At 42.7% G+C, this 25659-nt stretch overlaps 1 protein-coding gene across 1 annotated transcript; it reads right to left on the bottom strand.

Annotated features, from left to right (window-relative positions):
• Positions 1-2600: 2600 nt before the first annotated feature.
• LOC309493733 (polymeric immunoglobulin receptor-like) lies at positions 2601-16214 on the bottom strand. The gene is made up of 6 exons (XM_082162949.1): positions 16012-16214; positions 15628-15924; positions 15219-15536; positions 14713-15024; positions 14361-14636; positions 2601-2926 (listed from the first exon to the last, which is right to left on the bottom strand). Exons 1-6 carry the CDS (start codon positions 16052-16054, stop codon positions 2772-2774), a joined length of 1401 nt encoding a protein of 466 aa, XP_082019075.1. The 5' UTR covers positions 16055-16214; the 3' UTR covers positions 2601-2771.
• Between the last annotated feature and the right edge of the window lie 9445 nt (positions 16215-25659).

Below are 25659 nucleotides of genomic sequence, written 5' to 3'. Positions count from 1 at the left end.
TCGTGGCGGGTAACATAGTCACTCCAACTAGCCACTTTGGCGGGTTGAATAATTGTAGTCTTTTCAAAAGGCATCTGAAATAAGTGTGACACACTACGACACTACAACTCCCATGAGTATTAGGGCTGTCAACGAATATTCTAAATTCGAATATATATTCGAATAGTTTTAAAAAACAGAATTTCGAAGGTGAAAATGTATATTCGAATGTGGAAAAACGCCCCCGGTAGCAGAGGCGCGGCTGTCTGCTTTGCGAGTGGGCGGGCTGAGGGGTCAGGGACAGGTAACAGGAAGAAGCGTTAACGTTAAACAGAAACAACATTACTAAAGTGTAGCTACTGTAATGACTGAATAGATATTGCATGAATAAGGTAGGTTAGATACAGCAGTTTCATGCACTGCAGGCTTCCACTGGTTTGATTATTTACCGTTTCATGTCAAGGAAAAGTTCCATGTTTACCACAGCACAGCTCGCTCAGAGCGTTCAATGTCGGTTCTATATAGGCTAAAAACTTCAATTATTGTTAATAATATTTGTTTCAATCACTGAATGAAGCCTGCTATATAAGAGTCGCGACCTTAAATTGCTTGCACAAAACTCTTGATCAGCACTCAACATTTGCTTATTGTTGTTGTTCATTTAAACCGTTATGCACAGAGAGCGTGACGCCTCATTCGCGCCGCAAGACCTCCAGACGCGCGTAAACGCGTCTTTACACTCGCGCCAGACGCTCTATTCGCGTTTGGTGTGAACGCAGCATGAGGGTGAGAGAGAGAAAGAGTGCCTGCGAGTGAGCGAGCTAGAGTGAGGTCCGCGGTCTTGGCCATTAGTTGATTTACTTGTTTTTGTGTAGGTAATACGTTGTCAAATGTGTTTAAACTTAAATAAACTACCTATACAAGTAGTTATGTCTCTTTGTATTACTTTGCCCTGTTATTGACGTAATGCGAGTCATTGACAAAATGCGCAACCATGTTCCAATAGTTCGAATATAGGCTATGTGTTTTTTTTTAGAGAGAATATTCGAACGTCATTTTTGAGCAATTTTGACAGCCCTAATGAGTATTACATGCACACAGTGTATGCCGGTGGAGCTATGTGGCGATATGTAATATAATACGCTTTACACACAACCTTATCAGAGCTAATGATAATGACCTGTTTTGTGTAGTCTTGATTTGGGTGTGTACAGTGTTTTTTTTTTTACATTTAAAAGGGTTGTAAATCTAGTTCAAGTAAATTTTAGCACGCCATAGTCGACTTTTAAAAGGTAATTTCACAAAAACAAAAATGTGGCTAGTAAAAATGCTGTGTGGCTAGTAACTTTGGAAAACCACTAGCCACATTGGCTAGTGAGCAAAAAAGTTAATGTCAAGCCCTGGTTACTTGTCTGATTGAGATCTTCATCTTTTTTCTGCCCATCTCTCTTGAGAGGGATAGCAGAGCGTTTCTTGAGGGTGAACCCAGAGAGCGAGAGCACAGAGATAGAGAGAGACCTTGTTTTGGGGTCTAAGATTTTAAACTCAAAGTTTGTCCAACCTCCAGGATGAGTTCTAGCCAATTAGACACTGGCTAAATTTAGGAGATGGCATTCTTTTCAGTTCTGATCGTAAATTATCTTATCTGGGGGTCTGTTCTCTAGCTCTTAAGCAGAGAGAACAGAGGCCACAGTTTAGACATGATTTCTAATTAAAAGAAGATCAAAACATATTACACAGATTTCATTCCAGCCAACTTACTAGTTTTGAACGGACAATCAAACAGCCATGAAACGAGACACACTTTCATTCAAACATCTAATAGTTAAAACAATTACATGACTTGTATGTGATCTAAGCATGCATAGACACATATATAGATTGTAGACAACAAAGAATGATGTAGATGTTTGATTATAGGTCAGCCAAGAATTGTTCTGGGATGAGTTTTATGGATTTTGATATGTACAGTCTTTTTGGTGTGTAAAGTTTATGGGGTTTAGACATTCCAATCTGAGGTCATGGATAGTTCCTGCTGACGTCTGTTTTGTTCATCTCCTTGATTCTTAAGAAAGACGGGGTCTGTTAGTCGCAGGGGTCATGTGACCTCTTGTTAGGGCCCTGAGCAGTACCATTCTCTGAACCGATCTGTCTTGCAAAATTATCAGACGTTGACAACGTTCTTCCTTAAAGTTAACCAATAAAAGTCTTTGGTTAGCCGACTCTCTGGAGCCGGTGGGTGATTTATAGCTCTGGGTTGCTGATTTGAGTTTGGAATGTGAAGACTCTGTATGGGACCTTGGTCTCTGTCTTTCTCTTAACCAATCAGTATTCTGCAACAAAGCTAGCATTGACCAGTTATTTCGTTAGTGCTGGGTGCTCTTCTAAATAGTCAGACCGGTGATGCCGGATCCGATGGCAAGATTGATGATGATCATGAGACGTTCTGAACAAATCTTCCCCCTTCATTCGCGAGAAGCAGAGAGTTTGAATTAATCTTCTGGAAGAAGATTAGTCTGTGTTTGGTTCATACTCGCAGTCGTTACATTACATTTTCATTTAAACTGTGAGGATAAGCGTAAATACAAATATATATATATCATAGTCTATTTGTTTAAATACTGGTGTAATGTGTGCTGATCTGTGATCTGTTATAAGTGAGTTAGTTGAGTCTCGTGCGGCGACTGACCGTGGCGTAATCAGAGTAAAGCTCGTTCTTACTGACAGTGACTGAAGCTTCACTGAGAGACTCTTCATGCTTCTGGAAACTGACAGACGTGTACAGGAGCTCATCAGAGAGGATTGTGGGTAACTGTGCAGTAGACTGAACTGAAGTGTGTGTGTGCATCACCTCGTCTCTTGTGTCTTAATTTACACACAATCAGAGTGAATCCACCAATCAGCAGCAGACTCACACACACACAAATAATGATGATCATGGAGGAATCTGAAAATAAAACACAAACACATATTAGTGTTAATTAACATTAACACTTTAGGAAATATGTTTGATAGACTATTGATTGATCGAATTAAACTAAATTATGGGAAAAATTTGCACATTTGAATCCCTCTTCTGCAGTCTTACACATACAATATGTTATTCATAATATGAATTAATTTATAATATAATTAAAGCTGCAGTCGGCAAGTCTGGCAGATTGGGTCGATTAGCCAAAATTTTGAATGTTTACAACTCTCATGCCCCTCCCCACTACCAGCGAGCACCCTCCCATCGAGGTCGTGCTCGTCAGTGCGTCACTGTGCGTGTGTACCTGATTTTCTGTGAATGCGTCCGTCTCTTCAGCATCTATCAACACCATGGACTCGGAGGTAGGCTGCCCTGGCTAATCTATCCATAGATAGCAATAACCGAGGAATTGGAAGCTTGTTAGTAGATTTTCTCTCCGCCATCACGCTTCATGCAATCTCCAGGCGAACTTCAGGCGTGGCGTGTGCATGTGATATTAACGTGCGCGAGTGAGGGGGGATCTGTGGCGTGTGCACGACCTGTGATTGACAGTCAGATCTCACACCCCCCTGCGCTGATTGGACCCGATGATCCGGGAGCGGTGGATTTTTGCAAAACAAATAACACGCTCCAGGTGGAGTTAGAAGCTCGTTTTTTTTCTAAAACCATCTTATTTATGTTGTTCTGTCGGATTATAGTGTCAATTTCACTGAATATGATCAAAAAAATGTTGCCGACGGCAGCTTTAATATAATTCAAAATATAATTAATTTTATAACTATCATATATCTCTTTTAATTTCTTTTATAACTGTTTTACTTTTCCTTGCTTTTATTTTGTGATTATTTTAATTCCTTTCTGTAAACACTTTGAATTTCCATAGTGTATGAAATGTGCTATATAAATAAACTTGCCTTGCCTTGCCTTAACATTCACACATACTTCATCGGTCTCTGAGTCTCATGTGTCTCACTGTGGGTTTCCTGAATGAAGACCGTTAATGATTCAGAGCTAAACTAAACTGAGACTCTGAACCTTCAGCTCATTTCTGTGGTTTCTGTGGTTTGTCTGCCACTCAAAGAGTGGCAGACAAAAAGCACCTTGGAGAAACTCAACAGCAGTGCAACATATGAAAAGACAATGCAGAAAAGCAGAGCGCATGTGGCGGAAGACAAAACTTGTAGTCCATTATAACATCTACAAAGACAGCCTGCATGCTTTCAATATGGAACTAGGCAAAGCTAGACAGACTTTCTTCTCAAATATTATAAACAGCAATTTAAACAACACACGCACTCTTTTTGCTACTGTAGAGAGACTGACAAACCTCCCAAGCCAGATTCCTAGTGAAATGCTCTCAAACAGCAAGTGCAGTGAGTTTGCTTCTTTCTTCTCTGAGAAAATCAATAATATCAGAAAGGTGATCAGCACATCCTTGAGTTGCACTGAGGTCAGACAGATCAGACCACCTGAGAAAGTAGTTACTATGTCTGACTTCAAAGAAATTGATGGCAAAATTTTGGAAGAAACCGTACAACACCTTAAAACATCAACATGCGCTCTTGACACACTTCCCACATCTTTTTTCAAAAGTGTGTTAAACAGTTTAGAAGCAGATCTTCTAGAAGTGGTAAATGCCTCACTTCTCTCTGGGAGTTTTCCAAACTCCCTGAAAACTGCAGTTGTCAAGCCCCTCCTGAAAAAGAGCAATCTGGATAAGACCATATTAAGCAACTATAGACCGATCTCAAATCTTCCTTTCATAGGCAAGCTCATTGAAAAAGTTATCTTCAATCAGCTGAACAAATTCTTAAGCTCAAATGGATACTTTGACAATTTTCAATCTGGTTTCCGATAGGGCTGGGTATCGATTCAGATGTTACAATTCGATTCGATTTCGATTCGCAAGCTCTAATTCGATTCGATTTCAATTCTCGATTCGATTTTCGATTTCGATTCTCGATTCGATTTTTCCAATTTCGATTCTAAATTAATTTCGATTCGACTCACTCAATGAATATTAAATACAAATCCTATATTTATTAAAAAAAGAAAAAGAAAAGAAAAAAAGTGAACAAGTTTTCAAGTGTTTAATTAATAAAAAGAAATTAAGAGCTACAAACCTGTATATTAAACTCTTTTTATTTTAGGTACACTTGGGTACATTAAAACAGAACCCAACTCTATATTTCAAATGCATACAATGAATAGACAGGATTTTGATGCAAGATGAAAAATTGATGCTGAAAATTGGACAAGTCAGAACAGTCGCATGTCTTGATCAAACAGGTTAACAATCCTCACATAAACCCACATATAAAAACGTTGCATATAATATAATATGTGCCCTTCCTGTCTAACAGCTAGGCCATACAGAAATTGAATAAAATTATCAAACAGTCTGTGTTGCATTAATTATAAATTATATATTGACTAATCAAAGTTACAAAAGTTCTTTATTCAAGAGCAGTGAGTGTTTTTCTCTGTTCTCTTTGTTCTTTGATTAACTTAAATGACAGAGATAATTAGTGGCTACAGTGTACTGTCCCTTTAAGACCAGCCGCTGTTGACAGAGACGCGGAACTCACACGCGGACTCATTCTCTCACGAGGCACAACTCTTCACGTTCGTCATAAGACTGCTCTTATGTTATAAAGATACTCGACAAAAATACATTTTGGCATAATTGTGTGTGTTCTTCGTTCAAGCGCGAAAGATAATTCTATTCTGTGCTGTCTTGTGCGCACGCACGATATCATCGCAAGTTTTTCTGTCACAGTCACGACAGCATTTTGGCAGCATTTTGGTCATATAGCCTAATTGCGTATAGGCTTGTCATAGCGATTGCGATATGATTAAACGTGCAGCACTAATTGAGGTTATTTTATGATTTAGATAAAACTACCATAAAATCTCACAGCATTAGCTATAAAATTGAGTTTGCAAGCCTATGAACAGTGGAGGAAAACTAATACATAAAGATGAATAAAAATCGATTCTTGGCGTTTGAGAATCGATTTTGAATCGACCACATTTTAAAAAACGATTAATCGAAAAATCTATTTTTTTGCCCAGCCCTAGTTTCCGACCGCATCACAGCACAGAGACAGCGCTCATAAAGATAATAAACGATATTCGCTTAAATACTGATTCAGGAAAATTATCAGTGCTGGTACTACTCGACCTCAGTGCTGCATTTGACACTGTCGATCATAACATACTTCTTGACAGGCTGGAAAACTGGGTGGGGCTTTCTGGGATAGTCCTAAAATGGTTCAGGTCATACTTAGATGGGAGAGGTTATTATGTGAGTATAGGAGACCATAAGTCTGAGTGGACATCCATGACATGCGGAGTCCCTCAAGGCTCAATTCTTGCGCCACTCCTGTTCAACCTGTATATGCTCCCAATGAGCCAAATAATGAGAAATAACCAAATTGCTTACCACAGCTATGCAGACGACACACAGCTGTACTTAGCCCTATCGCCTAACGATTACAGCCCCATTGACTCCTTGTGCCGATGCATTGACGAAGTCAACAGTTGGATGTGTCAAAACTTTCTTCAATTAAACAAAGACAAAACTGAAGTTATTGCATTTGGAAACAAAGATGAAGTTCTCAAGGTGAACGCATACCTTCACTCTAGGGGTCAAACAACTAAACATCAAGTCAGGAATCTTGGTGTGACACTAGAGTCAGACCTTAGTTTCAGTAGTCATGTCAAAGCAATAACTAAATCAGCATACTATCATCTGAAAAATATTGCAAGAATTAGATGCTTTGTTTCCAGGCAAGACTTAGAGAAACTTGTGCATGCTTTCATCACCAGCAGGGTGGATTATTGTAATGGACTCCTCACTGGCCTTTCCAAAAAGACCATAAGACAGTTGCAGCTCATACAGAACGCTGCCGCTAGGATTCTGAGCAGAACCAGAAAATATGAACATATCACACCAGTCCTCAGGTCTTTACACTGGCTCCCAGTTAAATTTAGGATTGATTTTAAAGTACTATTACTGGTATATAAATCATTCAATGGCCTAGGACCTCAATACATTGCAGATATGCTCACTGAATATAAACCCAACAGATCACTCAGATCATTAGGATCATATCAGCTAGAAATACCAAGGGTTCACTCTAAACATGGCGAGTCTGCTTTTAGCTATTATGCCAGCCGCAGCTGGAACCAGCTTCCAGAAGAGATCAGATGTGCTCCTACAGTGGTCACATTCAAATCCAGACTCAAAACACTTCTGTTTAGCTGTGCATTTACTGAATGAGCACTGTGCCGCTGTTCGTCCGACTGTTTGTACTGTACTGTATTTTATTTTATTTTTCTAAACTGTTTTAATTATCCTTATTTCTTTTAATTATTTTAATTTCTCCTATGTCAGCAGGGCCTTTAGCCCGAAACTGTAAATGCCCACTCAGAAGGTAAAAGAAAGTGATAATGTGAAAGTGACGTGTATTAATGTGGGCTTGAAAGTAGAACAGTGTTTAAATGACGATATTAAAGTTTTCGTCTGAGAAAGAATGTGAACGCAGTGCTAAAGAAAGTGAAAAGAACGTGTGAGTAAATGAGGGAGAAAAGAAAGTTAAAGGAAAGTTGATAGATGGAAGTCGTAAGAAGATTGAAGGTTAAAAGAAGGAAAGATTTAAGTCTTAAGGGAATCCTTTGAAGGAAAGATCTATAATAATATTATTTTTTATTTTTAAAAGTACTGTATTTTATTAAATTTTTCTAAACTGTTTTAATTATTCTTATTTCTTTTTATTATTTTAATTTCTTCTATGTAAAGCACTTTGAATTGCCATTGTGTATGAAATGTGCTATATAAATAAACTTGCCTTGCCTTGCCTTGCCTTGGTTTTGATGTCAAATGAAAACACTCTATTCTCCACAAACACTAAACACCTCCTGCACTCATGAGCAATGCCACAAAATGAGCTAAATAGAGGAATTGTATGGAATATTGTATATGAGATTACCAGGAATCACGAAAACACACAAACTGAGCAAATGCCAGAAAATAGTGTTCATATTTGACAATAAAAAAAATAATAATAAAAAAAAAACTCTTACCTTTATTCTTATCTTAATTACTTTAGATAAACATCACATTTGTGTTTAATTTTTTGTTTTGTTTTTATTGCTAAATTAAGAGTGTTGAACTTTCTTCTCCTGCGTCCTATTTTTCTGTATTCCAGAATGGAAGCACAGCTGTAAGGTTTGTTTGACCTGCGCACTCTACTGTACAGATGTGAGTTTATATTCCCTTCAGCCTGAGGCTTATTCAGTTCACTTTTGTCTAAAAGTAGTATTTTATTTTGTTATAAAAAAATCATAAAAGCAAGCCTAGCCCAGGTGTGAAAAAGATAACCAAATGTAATGTAACTCACGTGATGGATTTTTTAATGAATCATAAAACATTTATTTTTCTTGCAGGAATAACATTCATATGCTTTTGAATGTTAAATGTTTCCAAACCCTTTTACTGAAAAACTTGTGACTGAGTGTGTGTCCAAATATGACACATAGAGGAAATGAAACGCCTCGGTTACGACTGTAACCTCGGTTCCCTGAAGAGGGAACGAGCGTTGCGTCGAAAGCTGACGCTATGGGAACGCTTTGCGTGATGACGTCTTGAAGCACATGTAAAATCAGTCCAATGGTGTGGCGGAACGTCAGAGGCGGGTGACGTCACGTACCAGGGAGCTATAAAAGCCGGCCCGAAACAGAAAACGAAAGCTTCGTAAAGTCTGAAGTCGCGCTGACAGGCATGAAGGAGATATGGCAAGGCGACGCAACGCTCGTTCCCTCTTCAGGGAACCGAGGTTACAGTCGTAACCGAGGCGTTCCCTTTCAAGGGAACTCCCGTTGCGTCGAAAGCTGACGCTATGGGAACGTCTATACCAACGCCTCCATAGCTACAAATGTCTGTCCTGTGTGTAATCATGTGAGCAGCACTAAGAAGACAAAACATGAGACCCTAGAGTAGAGTCTAAATCCAGAGAGTAGAACCTGACGAAGGTGTGCGGTGAGGACCAGCCTGCCGCATCACAGACGTCCTGTAACGATACTCCTGATATAAGGGCCTTAGAGGCCGCCATACTCCTAGTAGAGAGCGACCGGACAGCCAAAGGAGAAGGCTGTCCAGCCGCCTCATAAGCCAGTGAGATAGTCTCAACCACCCACTTGCTCATCCTTTGCTTAGACACTGGACCTCCCTTGTTAGGGGAGCAAAAGTCACTTTTACGCCACAGGGCAGCTCTGTGGACATACGCGTCTAACGCCCGAACAGGGCAAAGCAAATTATTCGCCTCCTGGTCCGATTTCGAAAGGGAGGAGGACCTCCAAGTGCCACGAAGGAAACGAGATACCAAGGGGTCTTTCCCCACAGACATTCCACCCAAAGGACTGTGGTAAGCACCTATGGCCGCCACATAGACCTTTAAAGTGGACGGGGTCAGACCTGCAGTGAACCGTTCCTGCAGGAACTCCAGCACTGTACCAATTGGGCAGTGGACTGGGTCCAACCGACGGTCACTACACCAAGAAGTGAATACTCTCCACTTCAGGGCATAAAGTTTCCTCGTGGAGGGAGCTCTGGACTGTAGAATGGTCTCAACAACCTCGGTTGAGAGACCTGACTCTATGAGCTGGGCCCCCTCAGAGGCCAAGCCCACAGGTTCCACAGTTCTGGCCGAGGGTGAAATATCGAGCCCTCTGCCTGGGACAGAAGGTCCCTCCTGACGGGTAACTCCAGAGGATGCCCGTCGAGGAGGGACACAATATCGGGAAACCATACTCTGCCCGGCCAGCGCGGGGCTATAAAAAGCAGGCAAACCCGGTCCCTGCGAACTCTTTCCAGAACTCCCGGGAGCAGAGCAACTGGGGGAAAGGCGTACAGACGTAGCCTCGGCCACGTCTGTACCATAGCATCCAGTCCCAGAGGAGCTGGATGCGTGAAGGAGAACCAAAGTGGACAGTGAGACGTCTCTCGAGACGCAAACAGATCCACTTATAATTTCCATATCAGCTCCACCACCTCGGGGGTGGAGCCACCATTCCCCGGGCCTCGGCCCCTGTCTCGACAGAGTGTCTGCTCCTATATTCTGGACCCCGGGGATGTAGGCTGCCTTGAGTGACAGCAACTTCCCCTGGGACCACAAGAGGATATGGCATGCCAGCGCAAACCCCCTTGATATAGGCGACTACCGACGTGTTGTCCGTATGTAGTACACATGGTGTCCCCTGAGACCTGTGATAAAGCTCCTCAGAGCCCGGAAGACAGCTAACATCTCTAGGCTATAGAATGCCAGGAACGATGATGGTCTTCCCACAGACCTTGAGATGAGCGACCCTCAGGATCGCTCCCCAACCCGTGAGGGAAGCATCCGTCGTTAGCAGTTTGCGACGACAAGGAGCTCCCAGCACTGGGCCCTGGGACAGGAACCAAGGTTTCTTCCACATAACCAAGGCACGTAGGCATCACCGCGTGACCTTGATTGTGCGAAATGGGTTGCCCCTCGGGGAAAAACCCTCTGGTCCTGAGCCACCACTGCAGGGGCCTCATGTGCAGCAGTCCAAAAGGTATCCCGTTGGAAGCTGCTGCCATGAGACCCAACAGTCTCTGGAACTGTTTGACAGTGAGTAGCTGGCCTAGCTTTACACTTCTCACAGCTGCCAGGATGGAATCGAAGCGTGGCGATGACAGACGCGCCTGCATCGACACTGAATCCCAAACCACGCCTAAAAAAGTGGTCCTCTAAAATGGAGAAAGCACACTCTTCTTGGCGTTCAGCCGTAACCCCAACTCTTTCATATGGGCGAGAACAACATCTCGATGTTGAACCGCCATCTAATGCGACTGAGCTAAAATCAACCAATCGTCGATGTAGTTCGTGATGCGAATACCCCGGAGGCGCAGAGGCGCCAGAGCTGCATCCACGCATTTGGTGAAAGTGCGGGGTGATAAAGCCAGGCCGAATGGAAGAACTCGATATTGGTATGCTTTGCCCCCAAAAGCAAACCTCAGGAACTTCCAATGACACGGACGGATGGAAATATGCGTCCTTGAGGTCTATCGTGACAAACCAGTCCTCGGACCTGATCTGTGGCACGATTTGTCTCAAGGTTAACATTTTGAACTTGAGCTGCATGTACTCGTACAGAACTCGAAGATCTAAAATGGGACGCAATCCCCCGTCCTTTTTTGGAACTATGAAGTACCGGTTGTAAAACCCGGTTTCCCTGTTGGAGGGGGGTACATATTCTATGGCCCCTTTCTCTAACAGAGTGTTTACTTCCTGTTCCATAACCAGAACCTGCTCGGGGCCCACCACTGTGGGCAGGACCCCCATAAACCGCGGTGGGCGTTAATAGAATTGTATCTAATACCCTTTTTCCACGGTCTGCAGGACCCAACGAGAAACATTTGACAGTAGCTTCCACGCTGTCAAAGATTCTACTAGAGGTACCAGTCTCTCGAGACTGGTTTCTGGATTTTGTTGCTGTTGAGTAGTCGGTTCGTCGCCCTGTAACGGCGCACCGGCAGGGAACGACCAAACAGACTGCTCCAGCACCCTCCTCAGAGGGGGCGGGCATCCCGAGGCCACTACGTTTCCGGGTGGACCTTGAGATATATGCTCGCCGGAGACCGCTGCGCCCTGTAACACCGGAGGCGGCAGGGTTGGCAGAACGGTCCCCTGAGGGCACCGAAGAGAGACGGCACCGTATTTTTCTCCTGCTGTTGAGTAGTCGGTTCGTCGCCCTGTAACGGCGCACCGGCAGGGAACGACCAAACAGACTGCTCTAGCACCCTCCTCAGAGGGGGCGGGCATCCCGAGGCCACTACGTTTCCGGGTGGACCTTGAGATATGTGCTCGCCGGAGACCGCTGCGCCCTGTAACACCAGAGGTGGCAGGGTTGGCAGAACGGTCCCCTGAGGGCACCGAAGAGAGACGGGCACCGTGAAAAGAGGTGTTAACCGCTCTGCTTCGGGGGGACTACCCTCATTTGTCCTGAGCCCTCAGACATCAGGACTTTTTCCCCAGCAGCCTTCTTGGCGGTAATAACGGTCCGCAGATCCGTTTTACCCCTCGAAGACTGCTGGGTTTGAGAGCGCCCTCCGTGTCCCCGAGGTTTTTGTGGGGGAGCACGAGAGGACACACTCTGTTTTTGAGTGGCACGATGTTCAGCGCTCTTTTTAGAGGAGTGAGGCTGCTCCCGCTCAGCAGCCTCAATGAAAGAACGGCGGGGGAGAAGTTTTTGTAATGCAGCTGCCTGTTTAGCAGCTTCCTGAGATTTAGCTACCGCACTGTTTACTGCATCACCAAATAAACCAACAGTGGAAACCGGAGCATCTAAGAGAACGTGCTTTTCTTTCTCTTTTATATCGCTCAAATTGAGCCACAGATGCCTCTCAGTGGCCACCAGGGCTGCCATAGACCGCCCGATTGATTTAGCGGTCTCCTTGGTGGCCCTGAGAGACAGATCTGTGGCTCTGCGTAGTTCAGCCACTGTGTCAGGACCAATTCCCCCGCCCTCCTCTAAATCCCCCAATAATTCTGCCTGATAGGCTTGCATAATAGACATCGTATGCAGACACGCTGCAGCTTGACCAGCGGCTGCATACGATTTATGAACCAGAGATGATGTGAATTTTACTGGCTTAGAGGGAAGTGAAGGAGCTTTCAGGGAAGATGCCGTTGCTGGAGAGAGATAGCTCGCAAGCGTCTCCTCCACCTTCGGCATCTCCCCATAACCATATTCTTTATATTTGTGAATGGAAGAATAGTGGGATGTTTGTGGTGCATACACTCTGTATGAAACCGGTTTTCCCCACGATTTCGACACCTCGGTGTGGAGATCGGGGAAAAACGGAAGGCTTCTTCGCTGAGGCTGTGTACGAGATGGCAGGAAGCGTTCGTCGAGCTTACTTTTCGAACGAACGTCCTGCCTATCCTCTGGCCACTCAATAGATAGTCTGTCAACTGCTCTAGTAATAACATCGAGCAGTTCCTCAAACGCATGAGACTGAGGTGGCGAATCCTCAGACTCAGCTTCAATACTCACAACATCCAACTCCTCAGAGCTGGACAGTTGCAGTATTGGTGCCTCTATCGGGGGGGAAGAAACCGCAATGCGTGCTTCCACACCCTGATGAGAGGCACTGGATCTGTCAGATTGATGCTGAGATAAGGCAGAGCCCGTCTCAACATCCACTGACAGATCCATTTGCGAACCCCAGGTCTGAGATCGCCGCCGAGCCTCAGCCGCGGCGGGACCCGAGCCCTGGGGAACGCGATCGGGATTGAACCGAGCCAAGCGGGATCGGAGCGTGCGCAATGGAAGCGCGTCGCAATGCACACAGTCACCACCCTCGAGTGCTGACTGGGCATGCTCCTCACCCAAACAAACAACACAAAGAGTGTGAGTATCACCTCCCGTTAAATAACGCGGGCAGGGATGGACACACACTCTAAACTGCTGCTTGCTCGCCATACTGAATATATATATATATAATATAGACAGACAACACCAAATAACAAGGACAGATTCAACACAGAGCGCAACTGAAGACTCAGAAAGCTTTCGTTTTCTGTTTCGGGCCGGCTTTTATAGCTTCCTGGTACGTGACGTCACCCGCCTCTGACGTTCCGCCACACCATTGGACTGATTTTACATGTGCTTCAAGACGTCATCACGCAAAGCGTTCCCATAGCGTCAGCTTTCGACGCAACGGCAGTTCCCTTGAAAGGGAACTAGACAGATGTGTGCGTCCAGACAGAACTAGTGATTTAGAGCAAACAAGAAAGCTGATTTGCTTCTACCTAGTAACAGAAGGGTTTAAAGAACCAATTAAATTGTAGGGAAATGATGTAGCCTAATGTATCATGTCACTTTTGCTGTGCTCCTATTCTATGAAAACTGTTGTATTATTTTTGCTGGTGGGATTCTCTCTGATGTCTGAGATCCTCTGTCCGTGATTAAAGCATATTTGAAGGCATTGTGTGGAGTCTGTTTAGCTATTGCTGTGAGGGTTAGGGGACTCGGCCGACGTCGATGAGGAGACGCACTAGAGTATAAATATTATTGAACTGGGACGTCGATTGTAGACGAGACCCAGGTAGACTTAAGTCAGGTGTGAAAGAAGAAACAATCTACCACACTCATTACTTTCCATAAAACGTGACTAAGTAATGGAATTAGATACTTTTTAAGGGAGTAACACAATATTGTAACACAATCCTTTTAAAAGTAACTTTCCCCATCACTGGTCACATGCTCTAACAGGTGTGTGTTCTGTTCATTGTCCTTGAGACACGTTTTAGCCAGTTTCCGCAACCAAAAACTTAATTATTTAATTTTAAATACAAAATAATTCAATAATATTACTTACCCTGTTTTACAGTGAGAGTGACTTTAGTGGTGATGTGAGATCCACACCAGTATATCCCAGAATCCTCTTCTCTCAGATCAGTGATGTTTACAGTAAAGACTCCAGTAGAAGCTTCATCACTGAAAGAGAATCGATCATCTCTGATCTTCTCCAATGAAACTCCATCCTTCACACACATGGAGGGTTCATGTGCTTTGCAGAAGCATTTCTGATGTTCATCATGATGTTTGCACTGGATTGACACGTCGTCTCCTTCATACTTAGTCAAGTTCAGCTCTGGAAATATTAGAAATATAAGAACATCAATTCACAGCCATAGTTTCACATATTCAGATGTATAAACCTTCCTCACCCTCGTTCATGATGACGATCAGATGAGTGTAAAGATAATTCACGTCTCTCTCTAATGCACACCAGTATTTCCCAGCATCTTCTGCTGTCAGTCCAGTGATGGTCCCAGTGAAGACACTTGCAGTGACGTCATCATTCAGAGTCAATCTGTCAGTCTTGGTCTCTTTCTCTTCTCTCACAGTCTCATTGAGAGTATTTCTATCTCTAGTGGAGCACTTCCCCTTACAGAGAGACTTTGACTTTGATTTATAGATTGAATCATAAGGGCAGAAGATCTCAGCAGATTCTCCTTCACGTCTCACTACTGGAGCCACTGCAAACAAAGAACAGGTATATTTTACATTAATTATGGTGCTTATACAATATTTCTGTATTTGGTATGTGATGTAAACAATAATACTGCAACTGCTCAGGTTCATCACCAATATCATGTCTGATCAATTCTACAACACACACTGATTTTAGAAACTTTTATGTGAGATTTGATTGAAAGGTTGTTTTACTTACTACCAATATATAGATGAACAGTATTAATAATGGAGTAACTGTACGAGTGTCTGTTGATCCAAACTCCACATAAATAAACTCCTCCATCATCTGGAGTCACAGCAGTAATTCTCACATTGAAGAGATTTTTATGTCTGTCATCAGAAACACTGAATCTTTCGGTCTTCTTCGAGGTGCTGTAGATCGTCTCAATAGAGTCTTTTCCTTCTTTGAATATGATCTTGGGATCATTAATATGATTATGTGAATATTCACAGCTGAAGGTTGCAGTTTCTCCAATATTCACCATCACTCTCTTTGATATTTTACAACATAAATCTGTTGTTTACAAAAAATAAATAAAAAAATATTTATACATATAAAGATCAGGAATTTTACTACACCAAGATTTTGATCTTAAATGACTGACCTTCTTCCACATTTAAAGTCATATCTATACCCCACTTGTAAAGAACACCAATCCAGTATCCTCCAGTGTCATGTTCATTCAAACCTCTAATGTAGATCATAAGGTTTCCCTCATTATTTCTAAACAATGTGAATTTTCCATTATTGATCCATTTATCATGTTTCATATCATTCATTATACTTCTCCACTCAGGTAATTTGTTAAAGCTTTTAGTATTTGCACTGAACCAAGTCTTCTGTGAATCAACAAGAAGACTTCCTCCAGAATATCCAGTGACACTGACACATCTCACTGCACCTGTCAATCAGATTGATACTGTGATCAGAAACCTCATGAACAGAAAACAGCATCATTACTGCAGTGATGAAAGAGAAAAGCTCTGACCTGAGATCAGGGAGAAAGTGAAGAAGATGAGGAGGATCTTCATTGTGAGTTGAGTTCAGTCTTCTTTATGCTGAATGTTCTCTGTGTGAATCTCTCTGTCTCTACATCTGTCTGCTTTAGTTCCTTCCTCTTTCTTCAGCTCTTTATCAGTAATGATCAGCTTTACTGGCTCCTCCCACCATCAGCACTGACTGAATATTACATTAATCACACTGAAAGAGCGCCACCTAGTGGAGGATACAGTGTCTGATACTGAGAGCTCATACAGGCTTCATCTTCTCTATAGAAGGACAAATGACACTGTTCTGCATTATATAAATATTCCTCTAGAGCAGTGGTTCTCAACTCCAGTCCTCGGGACTCGCTGCTCTGCACATTTTGTATGTCTCCCTTATTTAACACACCTGAACCAGATCATCAGCTCATCAGGAGAGACTCCATGAACTGATTTGAGTGTGTCAGATAAGAGAGACATAGGCTACAAAATGTGCAGAGCAGCGAGTCCCGAGGACTGGAGTTGAGAACCACTGCTCTAGAGGGTGACCATAAAATGTACATGTAAATTCACTCCCTAGACTAGAGCCTGTGTAAATCATACTTAGAAATGAAAAAAATGCATCCGATACTTTGGATTCTACACATTTTCATAAATTGTAAGAGACAATAACAGCTATAATGAGCAAACAGAGCCATATTTGATTGGACTTGGTTGGATACTTTATGCATAAAAATAGAAATGGATTCTGTTCATCTTCTTCCTTCACTTTGACTGTGGTCGTGAAAACATCTGCATAAACAATGAGTCTGGTAATTAGCAAATATTAGGCCAATAACGTTTCATTCCCCACAGATTCTCTCTTTCTTTTCAAAGATACAAGAGGCAAGGAAATTAAGTGTAATTTATAAATAATTGAAACAGAACTGAATATAATAAATCCCTGTTCTTTATAAACGAACACAATTCAATTACTTTCAATAAAAGTAACAGTTTACTCACAGAAATTTAACATGAACTCATTTTTGCCTCTAGATGGAGCCAGGGGTTTTAATAACACTTGTGATTATGTGCTACAAAACGGACACCATGAACAGGAAATCACAAACACTAAATGAGATCACACAGCTTACAAGAAGAAACTTAAAAGCATCAAAATAAAACACTGTAAATTCATGTTTACAATCTAGACCAAGTTGGTGTCTCACAGGATCTTTTTACAAACTATACAGTTCAGTGTCTTTCCTTACATTAATTCAGCACGACCTTTAGTTACATCACTGCTATCGAGCTACAATAAGTTCAATAAAAACAGTCCATACGCTCCGTCCTCTATAACTGCAAGCCTACTGAAGACATAAATCGACTCTGTGTGTGGAACGGCTGTAAATTTAATTCATTACTCACAGAAAATGTTCTTCTCTCTGATCTGTCAGTTCAAATTTCAATTCATTTTATTCAAAAGGACACACAGTGCCATATAAGGAGAAAAGGGAGGAGTCAAAACGGTGTTTAAACCTCATTGGCTCTTGCATGTATGTTGTTGTGTCATATTTGAATATGTAGGTTCTTTGTGCTAATGTGGATGACAGTACAGATACAAAAACTACTTTTGATTTCCCTTTTCAAATACTGATGTATTATTTCAGGTCTTCTAATCTTAAAGTCTTGAAAACTATATGAAGTGCGACAGAAAGCAAAGGGGCACTAAGTGGTTCGACTTTTAACATATACCTATTTGATTATAATGCACACTGACTGATTTATGATTGCAGTTTGTTAGACTGTTTGCTTAACAGTTTGAGCTTTATCAATTATAAACAAGATTTTTATTTTCCATATATTTCACAAATTACAGCATCTTTGTATGGAGTGGAAAATCTATAACCATTGGTAATGGAAAATTATATTCTGTTTTTATCACACCTGCAGGAGGCTGAAGGGCTTCTTGGTTTGACCTAAAGAAGATAAATAGAGCAAAAGAAAACCACAAGCTGAAGAACATCTCATGATGTAGATCTTTATCACACTGACCTCAGTATCAAACCACCCTGCAAACACAAAGCGCTGAGACTCTTACAAGCAAGTCTCTTTGTCTTAGTAAAAATTACAATTAAGTTTCTATCTTTATCTGGTTGAATTCAGAAAAGCAAATTAGCATTCAACTCATACAATTACTGCCAGATATTAGCCAGAGATATAATGCTGAAAATTATGAAAAATCGTAAAAATAAAAGACAAACTTACAGAAAAAAAATCTCTAGATGTTGCTTGTTTAAAGTGGTATCGACATCAGTGTATTATGTTAACACAGTAAATGTTGAAGGTGAATTACTGAATGATCAGCTGTTAGTCTTTATTGTCTTCTGTTCATCTTCTGTCTCTCTGTTCAGTCTCATGTGTCTCTCTGTGGGTTTCCTGAGTAAGTGTGTTTAATTAAACTGAACTGAGACCCTCAACCTTCACATGTTTTCTGTGGCTTTGAGCTGGACAAAAAAAAACAAAAAAAAAAACTGCCTGTTCATCACACAAACACAAAAACAACTCCAGGCTCGTGAGAAACTTTCTAACAACAAAACGATCTCAGAATAAAATGTCATTTTCAAATCCTTGAATATCACATACGAGTCTAAAATTTGGAGAATTAAACAAGAAATTATAGTAAAAAAATTTTTTTTTTTCAGTGAATTAAAATATGATTCTACAATAAAAGTATCAGCAGCAGCAAAATCAGAAAAATAAACTAAAACAAACAGAACAAGATTTAACTAAAAACAACATCAGCAAAAGTACTGAATCAGTGAGTTAATGCATACACTTTTAAATGTGCTAAAATGATGTTAGGAAAAAATATCTTTCTCATAATCTCTCTGTAGTATCTCATCAATGTACAAATCTAATTCAGAGAGGTGAGAAAGAGAAAACTGTTATTTAACAGCTTTGAACATATTCTCATGTTTCATGTGTCTCATCATAAAGGTGTTTTAAACTTGTGTCTCTTTAAGAGCTGCTATTAAAGAGGTTTTATGTGTAAAAGCTGCATTTAAAATAAATGTCTGCATCTGGAGTGGAAACTTTACAGTATTTTCTAGAAGTGTCACTCAGAGGTTTTACGTCCTGTCTTCAACACTGAACTTTAAACCAAACATCTGTTTATGGACTGTACACAGACTTTTGAAATGAACTGTGAGCACAAACAAATGTAAAGTAAACGAGTATATACAGTATGTTACCCGTGCTGGCAAAATGAGTCGCAATGAGCAAATATTCACAAATGAGTTACTGTTATTTTCACCTAGCAACCATCCTTTAAAATCCCTAATAACACCAAATTTTGGCACACACCAAGTCAAAACCAAATATACACGATATTGCCAAAATAATTGGGACACCCCTCAAAATAACTGAATTCAGGTGTTCCAATCACTTCCATGGCCACAGTTGTATAAAATCAAGCACCAACCCACATAGCAACATTGTGACGTCCCAGATTTGGCCCACATGCAGCGTGGAATGACGGCCCTTGGGCGGACCGCTCCTGTTTGCCAGATCTGGGCCACAAGCAGGCCATAGCAATGTCACATGTCAGCCAAGAGCAAAGAAATAAACCAGAACTGGACCTTATCTGAGCCACAAAACCTGTGTATATTAAATATGGAGTCATCTCAGCCTTAATAAGCCTGTTAACAAGCAGAACCACTGAAGGAAAGAAGAGAACGGAAAAAGAGACGAGCAGAAACACAAGAACTATAACTGACTTCAGACACAGCCTTAGATTAAATCAACTGAAGAGAAAAGAAGACATTAAATCTGTGAAGATCTCAGCAGAGGAGGATTAAACAACTCCACAAACAGCATTACCAGATTCACTTATTACCAACCAGATTGACTTTATTTCTGTCAGACGTCTACAGAAGTTGTTATTAAAAATTAAAAGGGGTTTAATTTTAAGTCACCATAACGATGATTAGTGTTTCCAATAGTTGGACTCTTAACTCTTATTATATCTTTTGTCTTTTTTGGCCGCTGTGACAGTGTGTTTATTAACACTGACACAGGGTAGTGTGAGGCCTACTGCCTGATAGCCAGTCAGTTTAGCTGTTTAGTTGCCCATCCTTGGGAACTCGGCCTCAGGGAGGACTGGTGAGGCCTACTACCTGATAGCCGGTCAGGCTAGCTGTCCAGTTGCTTATCCTTGGGAACTCGCCAGCCAATTTACCCATACTGCTGGGGACTCGCCTTCAGGAAGGCTTAATAGGGCCTACTAGCTGATAGCAAGTCTATTCTTCTTTGAAAACATAGTTGGGATCCAAAACATACCACAAACAGTTGGGGCCACCCACAGGAGGCCTCTTGAAAGGCTGACTACCTGGGCGCGGCTATAATGTATGTCCCACAATGTAGGTGACTCTCTTCCGAGGAGGCCTGTTAAGGCCTACTACTCGTAAGTGAGTCTACTGCCCAAACTACCAAGGCCAACCACCTGAAGTAAGCTGGCCTAAAGAGCCCTTTTTGGTGGCTACCCATCAAGGAGGCCTACTTACGGCCTTCTACCTGACAGCGCAGCCTTCGTTGGCAGATAAGCTGTTTACACATCGCCTACAGTATCCTGGTACCTAGAAGGGTACCTTTCGTAGACCAAAATGAAGTGAAGGTTAGAAATTCTCACTCGACTCACACCAAATTGGTGTGAGGTGAGTGATACAGAGCTGAGAGTGGAGTACTCAAAACTACCCTGGGTCAACAGGGGAGAACCAACCACGTGCCCCTGAGAGTTCAACAGGGTGCGGGCCTGCCAGTGGCAGAAATCTTTCTGCACTCAGCCTTGGGGAGTGGGGCTTGGTTGTAAGCCAACCACCTTCAACTCATCGCTTGAGCGGTAGCTTAGCGAGCTATGTGGAGGCTACTCTGGCAGCCCAAATCCATATCCCAGCTCTGCATGGCGGGGTCGGACAGACCATCTCTTCGCAGAGCAATAGACGGCCTGACCCTGCGCAAAAAGACCCATTGCAGGGAGGCCTTATTGAAGGCCTAGGTCTTTATCAATCATGCCTCTACAACAACCTGCATTACTCTTCTTACCCCCGAATGCAGAGAAGGGAGCGGGCCTTGGTAGAGCGACTCCCATGGGAGGAGGCTGTCATCTAGGGATGCAAGAAAAACCCATACTCACATAGTGAGGGGCCAGAGGCAGAAATGCATTAACAGAACGCCTCGCTATCCCTATTATAGCCTAGTCCAGCTACTGAGGTGGCCCTGGTGAGGGCCAGCCTATGAGCATAGATCTACCTGAGGGTTCGGAGGAGCAACAGCCTTAAAAAAACTGATTTATCATATTAGAGGCTGCAAAACTCGCTCAGCCTGTATGAAAAACCAAACAGAACTCAAGGGAGTGAAGTACTCAGGACCACATTATGTCAGACGGCCCCGTGGGCCGGACATAAGATCTATCTGAAGCTCCAGCATCAGCCTCTAGAAAAATTCTATGTACTCTCTAATACTCTTTTTTTTTTTTTTTTTTTTAAGAGGAGAGGAGACAAACTACTCTACCCTGAGGTGGCTAATAACCCAAAGGCTAAAGTGTTTATAAAAAATAAACCAGGCAGCTGCATTCAACGTTACGATTCTCTTAGAATGACGTTCTGCCACTTTGTGCTCCGCTAACATTCCAGTAGAAATGAACTGTTACAGTAAGAATGAGCGTTGGCACACCCCATGAATTCACAAAAGGGAAAAACCAACACACACATACATATTTGAATGGTGGTTCTCTCTAACGTTCTAGCCACCTAACAGGAACTTCAGGGCCCTAATATGTTCCATATTACTTTACCTTATAACAGAAAAGTGACTCCATAACTCTATACAGGGACCAAGGGTCTGTAGAGAAATACATTTTAGTGTTAGTTGCACACAACTTTTTTTTTGAATAAGACCAGCTCAGCTTACCTGCGGCGTGCAAAATGAAGACTCACCAAACAGTTTTCTATGAATATGGGGTCTACTACTATTACATGCCTGAAAGAGGCACTCTCACTAACCAAACCAAGGTGGGCTGCCAGAACATAGTTTACCACTCATCATGGGCCCACCTCAGGCCTGATGAAAGAAGCGCCTGGGGAGTCGTGGAAGAGATGAGATGACTAAGATCTAATTATGCCCTCAGGGGAGGTGATCCATCACCGATGCTGACTGTGTCGGCCTCTAGCTCATAAATGCCAGAGGAGAACTGGCCCCCGACTGAGCCTGGGTTCTCCCAAGGTTTTTTTTTTTTCTCCATTAGGTCACCTGATGGAGTTTTAGGACACCATTAGGTCACTTGATGGAGTTTTTCAGTTCCTTGCCACTGTTGCCTTTGGCTTGTCCAGTTGGGGATATTTTGGGGATATTTAATTAAATTTTATCAATCAATAAATTTCTCTTGAAACAAACTTTGTTGTATTATTTTAATTTAATACTGTGAAGCTGCTTTGATACAATCTGTATTGTGAAAAGCGCTATACAAATATACTTGACTTGACTTGACTTGTGTTTGTGCTGGATCACCTCATTCAAATCCCTCTTCTTGCGGGAGTCTCTCCTCTTCTGTGACCTACTCCTCCATGGAGGGGGTGCACGAGAGGCGACGCTGGCTCTCTGTACCTGTCTACGGACCTCGGGCCGTGACGGGCCAGGTTCTCCTACCTGTCTGGGCGTGGCCAGGGATCTCAGCGGCATACACGTCTTAAACGCCGCTGAGCGCGCCTTCGCTTCTCTGAACTTTTCAACCACTGCCTCCACGGAGGTGCCGAAGAGCTCAGAGGGTGAAACCGGCGAGTCGAGGAGATAGCCCTTCTCTTTCTCCCCGATGTCGGCCAGGTTCAACCACAGATCATCGACCGGCCGATCGCGGCAGCAGTATGTTTGGTGAAAAATCAAATCAAACCAAATCTGTGGTGCGGCGCAGTTCAGAGACCGCCTCAGGGGACAGCCCCGCCCCCTGGTCGAGATCCCCCAGCAGATCGGCCTGGTATACCTGCATCATCGCCATGGTGTGCAGGGAAGCACCGGCCTGACCCGCTTACGTGTATGCTCTGCCATTCAGCCGTGACGTAGTTTGAAGTGGCTTGGATGGCAGGGTTGGAGCTCTCAGTGTCGAGCTCCATCTGAGAACCCCATGACGTGCGTCACCACTCTGCCTCGGCAAAAGCGGGACCTGAGCCACGGGGTTCAGATGTTGAGCCAGACGAGAGCGGAGCATTTTCATAGAAAAACGCTCACAATTTGCACGCACAGCTCCCTCGAGAACTTCCTGTACGTGCTCTTCACCCAGACAGAATACGCACAAATCATGTGTGTCATCCGGCGTAAGGTACATTGGGTACGGGTCCGCATACTTTTGAAAGCAATCAGCCTTCTTAGTGCATTTAATGTTTTCCTTTTACCTTTGTTTGTAGCGCTTACAGCCCCTGAAGACGAAAAGATCATTGTCATATGTGCAAGGCAGGTTGCACGTTAATGAATTCAGTGGCTGTCGCCGGTCAATATGATTACCGTGATTTGATAGTGATTTCAGACACCTGTCATGACTGAGGTGTTCCCCAAAGTATCCTTGACGCAGTGCGAGTTCCCTTTCGAAAGGGAACCAGGCCTTCTCGTCCAACATCAGTGCCTGACTTCACAAATGCGCTTCTAGAAGAATGGTCAAAAATTCCCATAAACACACTCCTAAACCTTGTGGAATACCTTCCCAGAAGAGTTGAAGCTTTTATAGCTGTTATAGCCAACTCCATATTAAACTCTACTGATTAAGAATGGAATGTCATTAAAGTTAATATACATGTAAAGGCAGATGTCCCAAAATATTTGGCAATATACTGTAGAGTAGATTGGAAAAATATATATTTAACTTTTTTCCCATGATAACACAATTGTTTGACTAACATAAATGAAACAGACAGCCTATAAACCCGTTTTTTAATTTATTTTTTGCAATTTGAGTATATGCATTTTACTCCTTAGACCTCCCTAACACACAAACTTTAAGCCCTCTTTGATTTCATGTTGGTTAAGTTACTGAAATATTAGGTTTTATACTCGTTCACAATTGTGACCGGTGGGAAACACCATAGTCAGAATTCATACAAATTCTTCAATTAGACCTATTTACACAACACATTCCAAGACATCCATAACCTTGTTTTGTCATTTCATGAAGGAGGCTTAAGTGAGGTGAAAAGGTTGTCATGTACAAAGTTACACCCTGGAGGAACTTCCGCTTGTTCAGCTAGACCTCTATGGGCTAGACCAAGGACTACACTTGGCCCCTGGGAGATGAGTGTGCACTCATTCAGTGCACTGAAGATGGGCCATACTTTGTAGAAAGGGTTGTTCACAATTGTGACTGGTGGGATAAACGGGCTACTGTACTGCACAGATCTAATATAATGTTACACATCAGATCATGCTCTGTCTGAGGGCCCTATCTTGCACCCAGCACAATTGACTTTGTACACCGACGCATGTTTCATTCCTATTTTGCACCCGACGCACAGCGGACTTTCCCCTCTACAGACGCACGTCGGTAAATTAGGGAATGAACTTGCGCTCCCGGGGGCGGTTCAGCGAAAAGAGGAGGCGTGTTTTCCGGCGCAAACGTTCCCTGGTGCTATTTTGCAGTTCCAGAAAACAATTCCGCCACAGACCAGGAAAAACCTAGTCTAAAGTCAGTGGCGCGTTTTCAGTGGCGCGTTCAGATGCTAGTTTAAGGGCGCATGCTTGGCCATAATGTAGCATGTGCACAACGCACATACACTTTGCTTCTCTCATCTACACACAGATGCAGCAGTTGCCATTTTTGCAAACCATACATAATTGCAAGGAAAAATATTCCACATGAGGGAAATCATTGTGGTGTACAATTATTATACGCCTGTTTAACCGAAGCTTATTTGGGTGGGTTTCTCCCATCCCCATACAATGTCACTTCTCTGTGTTTTACAGCCCTGACGAGAACGTCGGTCTCCTCGGCTGTGAACCGCTCCTGGCGTGCGTCTGGCAAATCCGCCGTTATAATAGCAAGCTGCCATGGAACAAGCGTGCCTGCTCTTAAAGGGAATGTGAGAAGACGCTCTGATTGGTTTATTTCACGTTACGCCCAAACCACACCTATGAGTAATGTAGCTACTTCAGACCAACCCATTTTAGATTTGCGTCGGGCGCAAGAGTCATTTATCCCGCCGGTATAATAGCAACATCGTCCGAGATCCGCCTACAAAGTTACTTGCGTTTCGCGCTTGATACTTATGTTTCAGATCGTTAAAATAGGGCCCTGAGAGTCTTTGTTCGCACAGTACTCCTCTCAGTAAATGTACAATAAAGATACTTTTAGATGTTTAATTGCTATTTGGAGCATTGGGATCACTAAACAAGGTCTTAATGAACTCATTTTTGTGAAAACCTCAAATTCCACCAACATTTTTCACTTGTTTTGCCTAGCTTATAATTAGCTTGTGCGCATTCCGACTCATTTTGTCAGCACGGGTCACAAATCTAAAAATTATGTGGTTATGTGTGATGACCTGTGATCTCTGATCCAGGGGCTTGTCTAGAGGGGTGGCACTGGGTGGCACCGGCCCCACCTGGAATATAATTGGCCCCCCTGGTGCCCCCCC

Source organism: Leuciscus leuciscus, assembly GCF_965113295.1.
Source record: "Leuciscus leuciscus genome assembly, chromosome: 3".
NCBI classification, from domain to species: Eukaryota; Metazoa; Chordata; class Actinopteri; order Cypriniformes; family Leuciscidae; genus Leuciscus; species Leuciscus leuciscus.
Note: the sequence above shows the minus strand (reverse complement) of the source record. Positions and strands in the feature narration are given on the sequence as shown.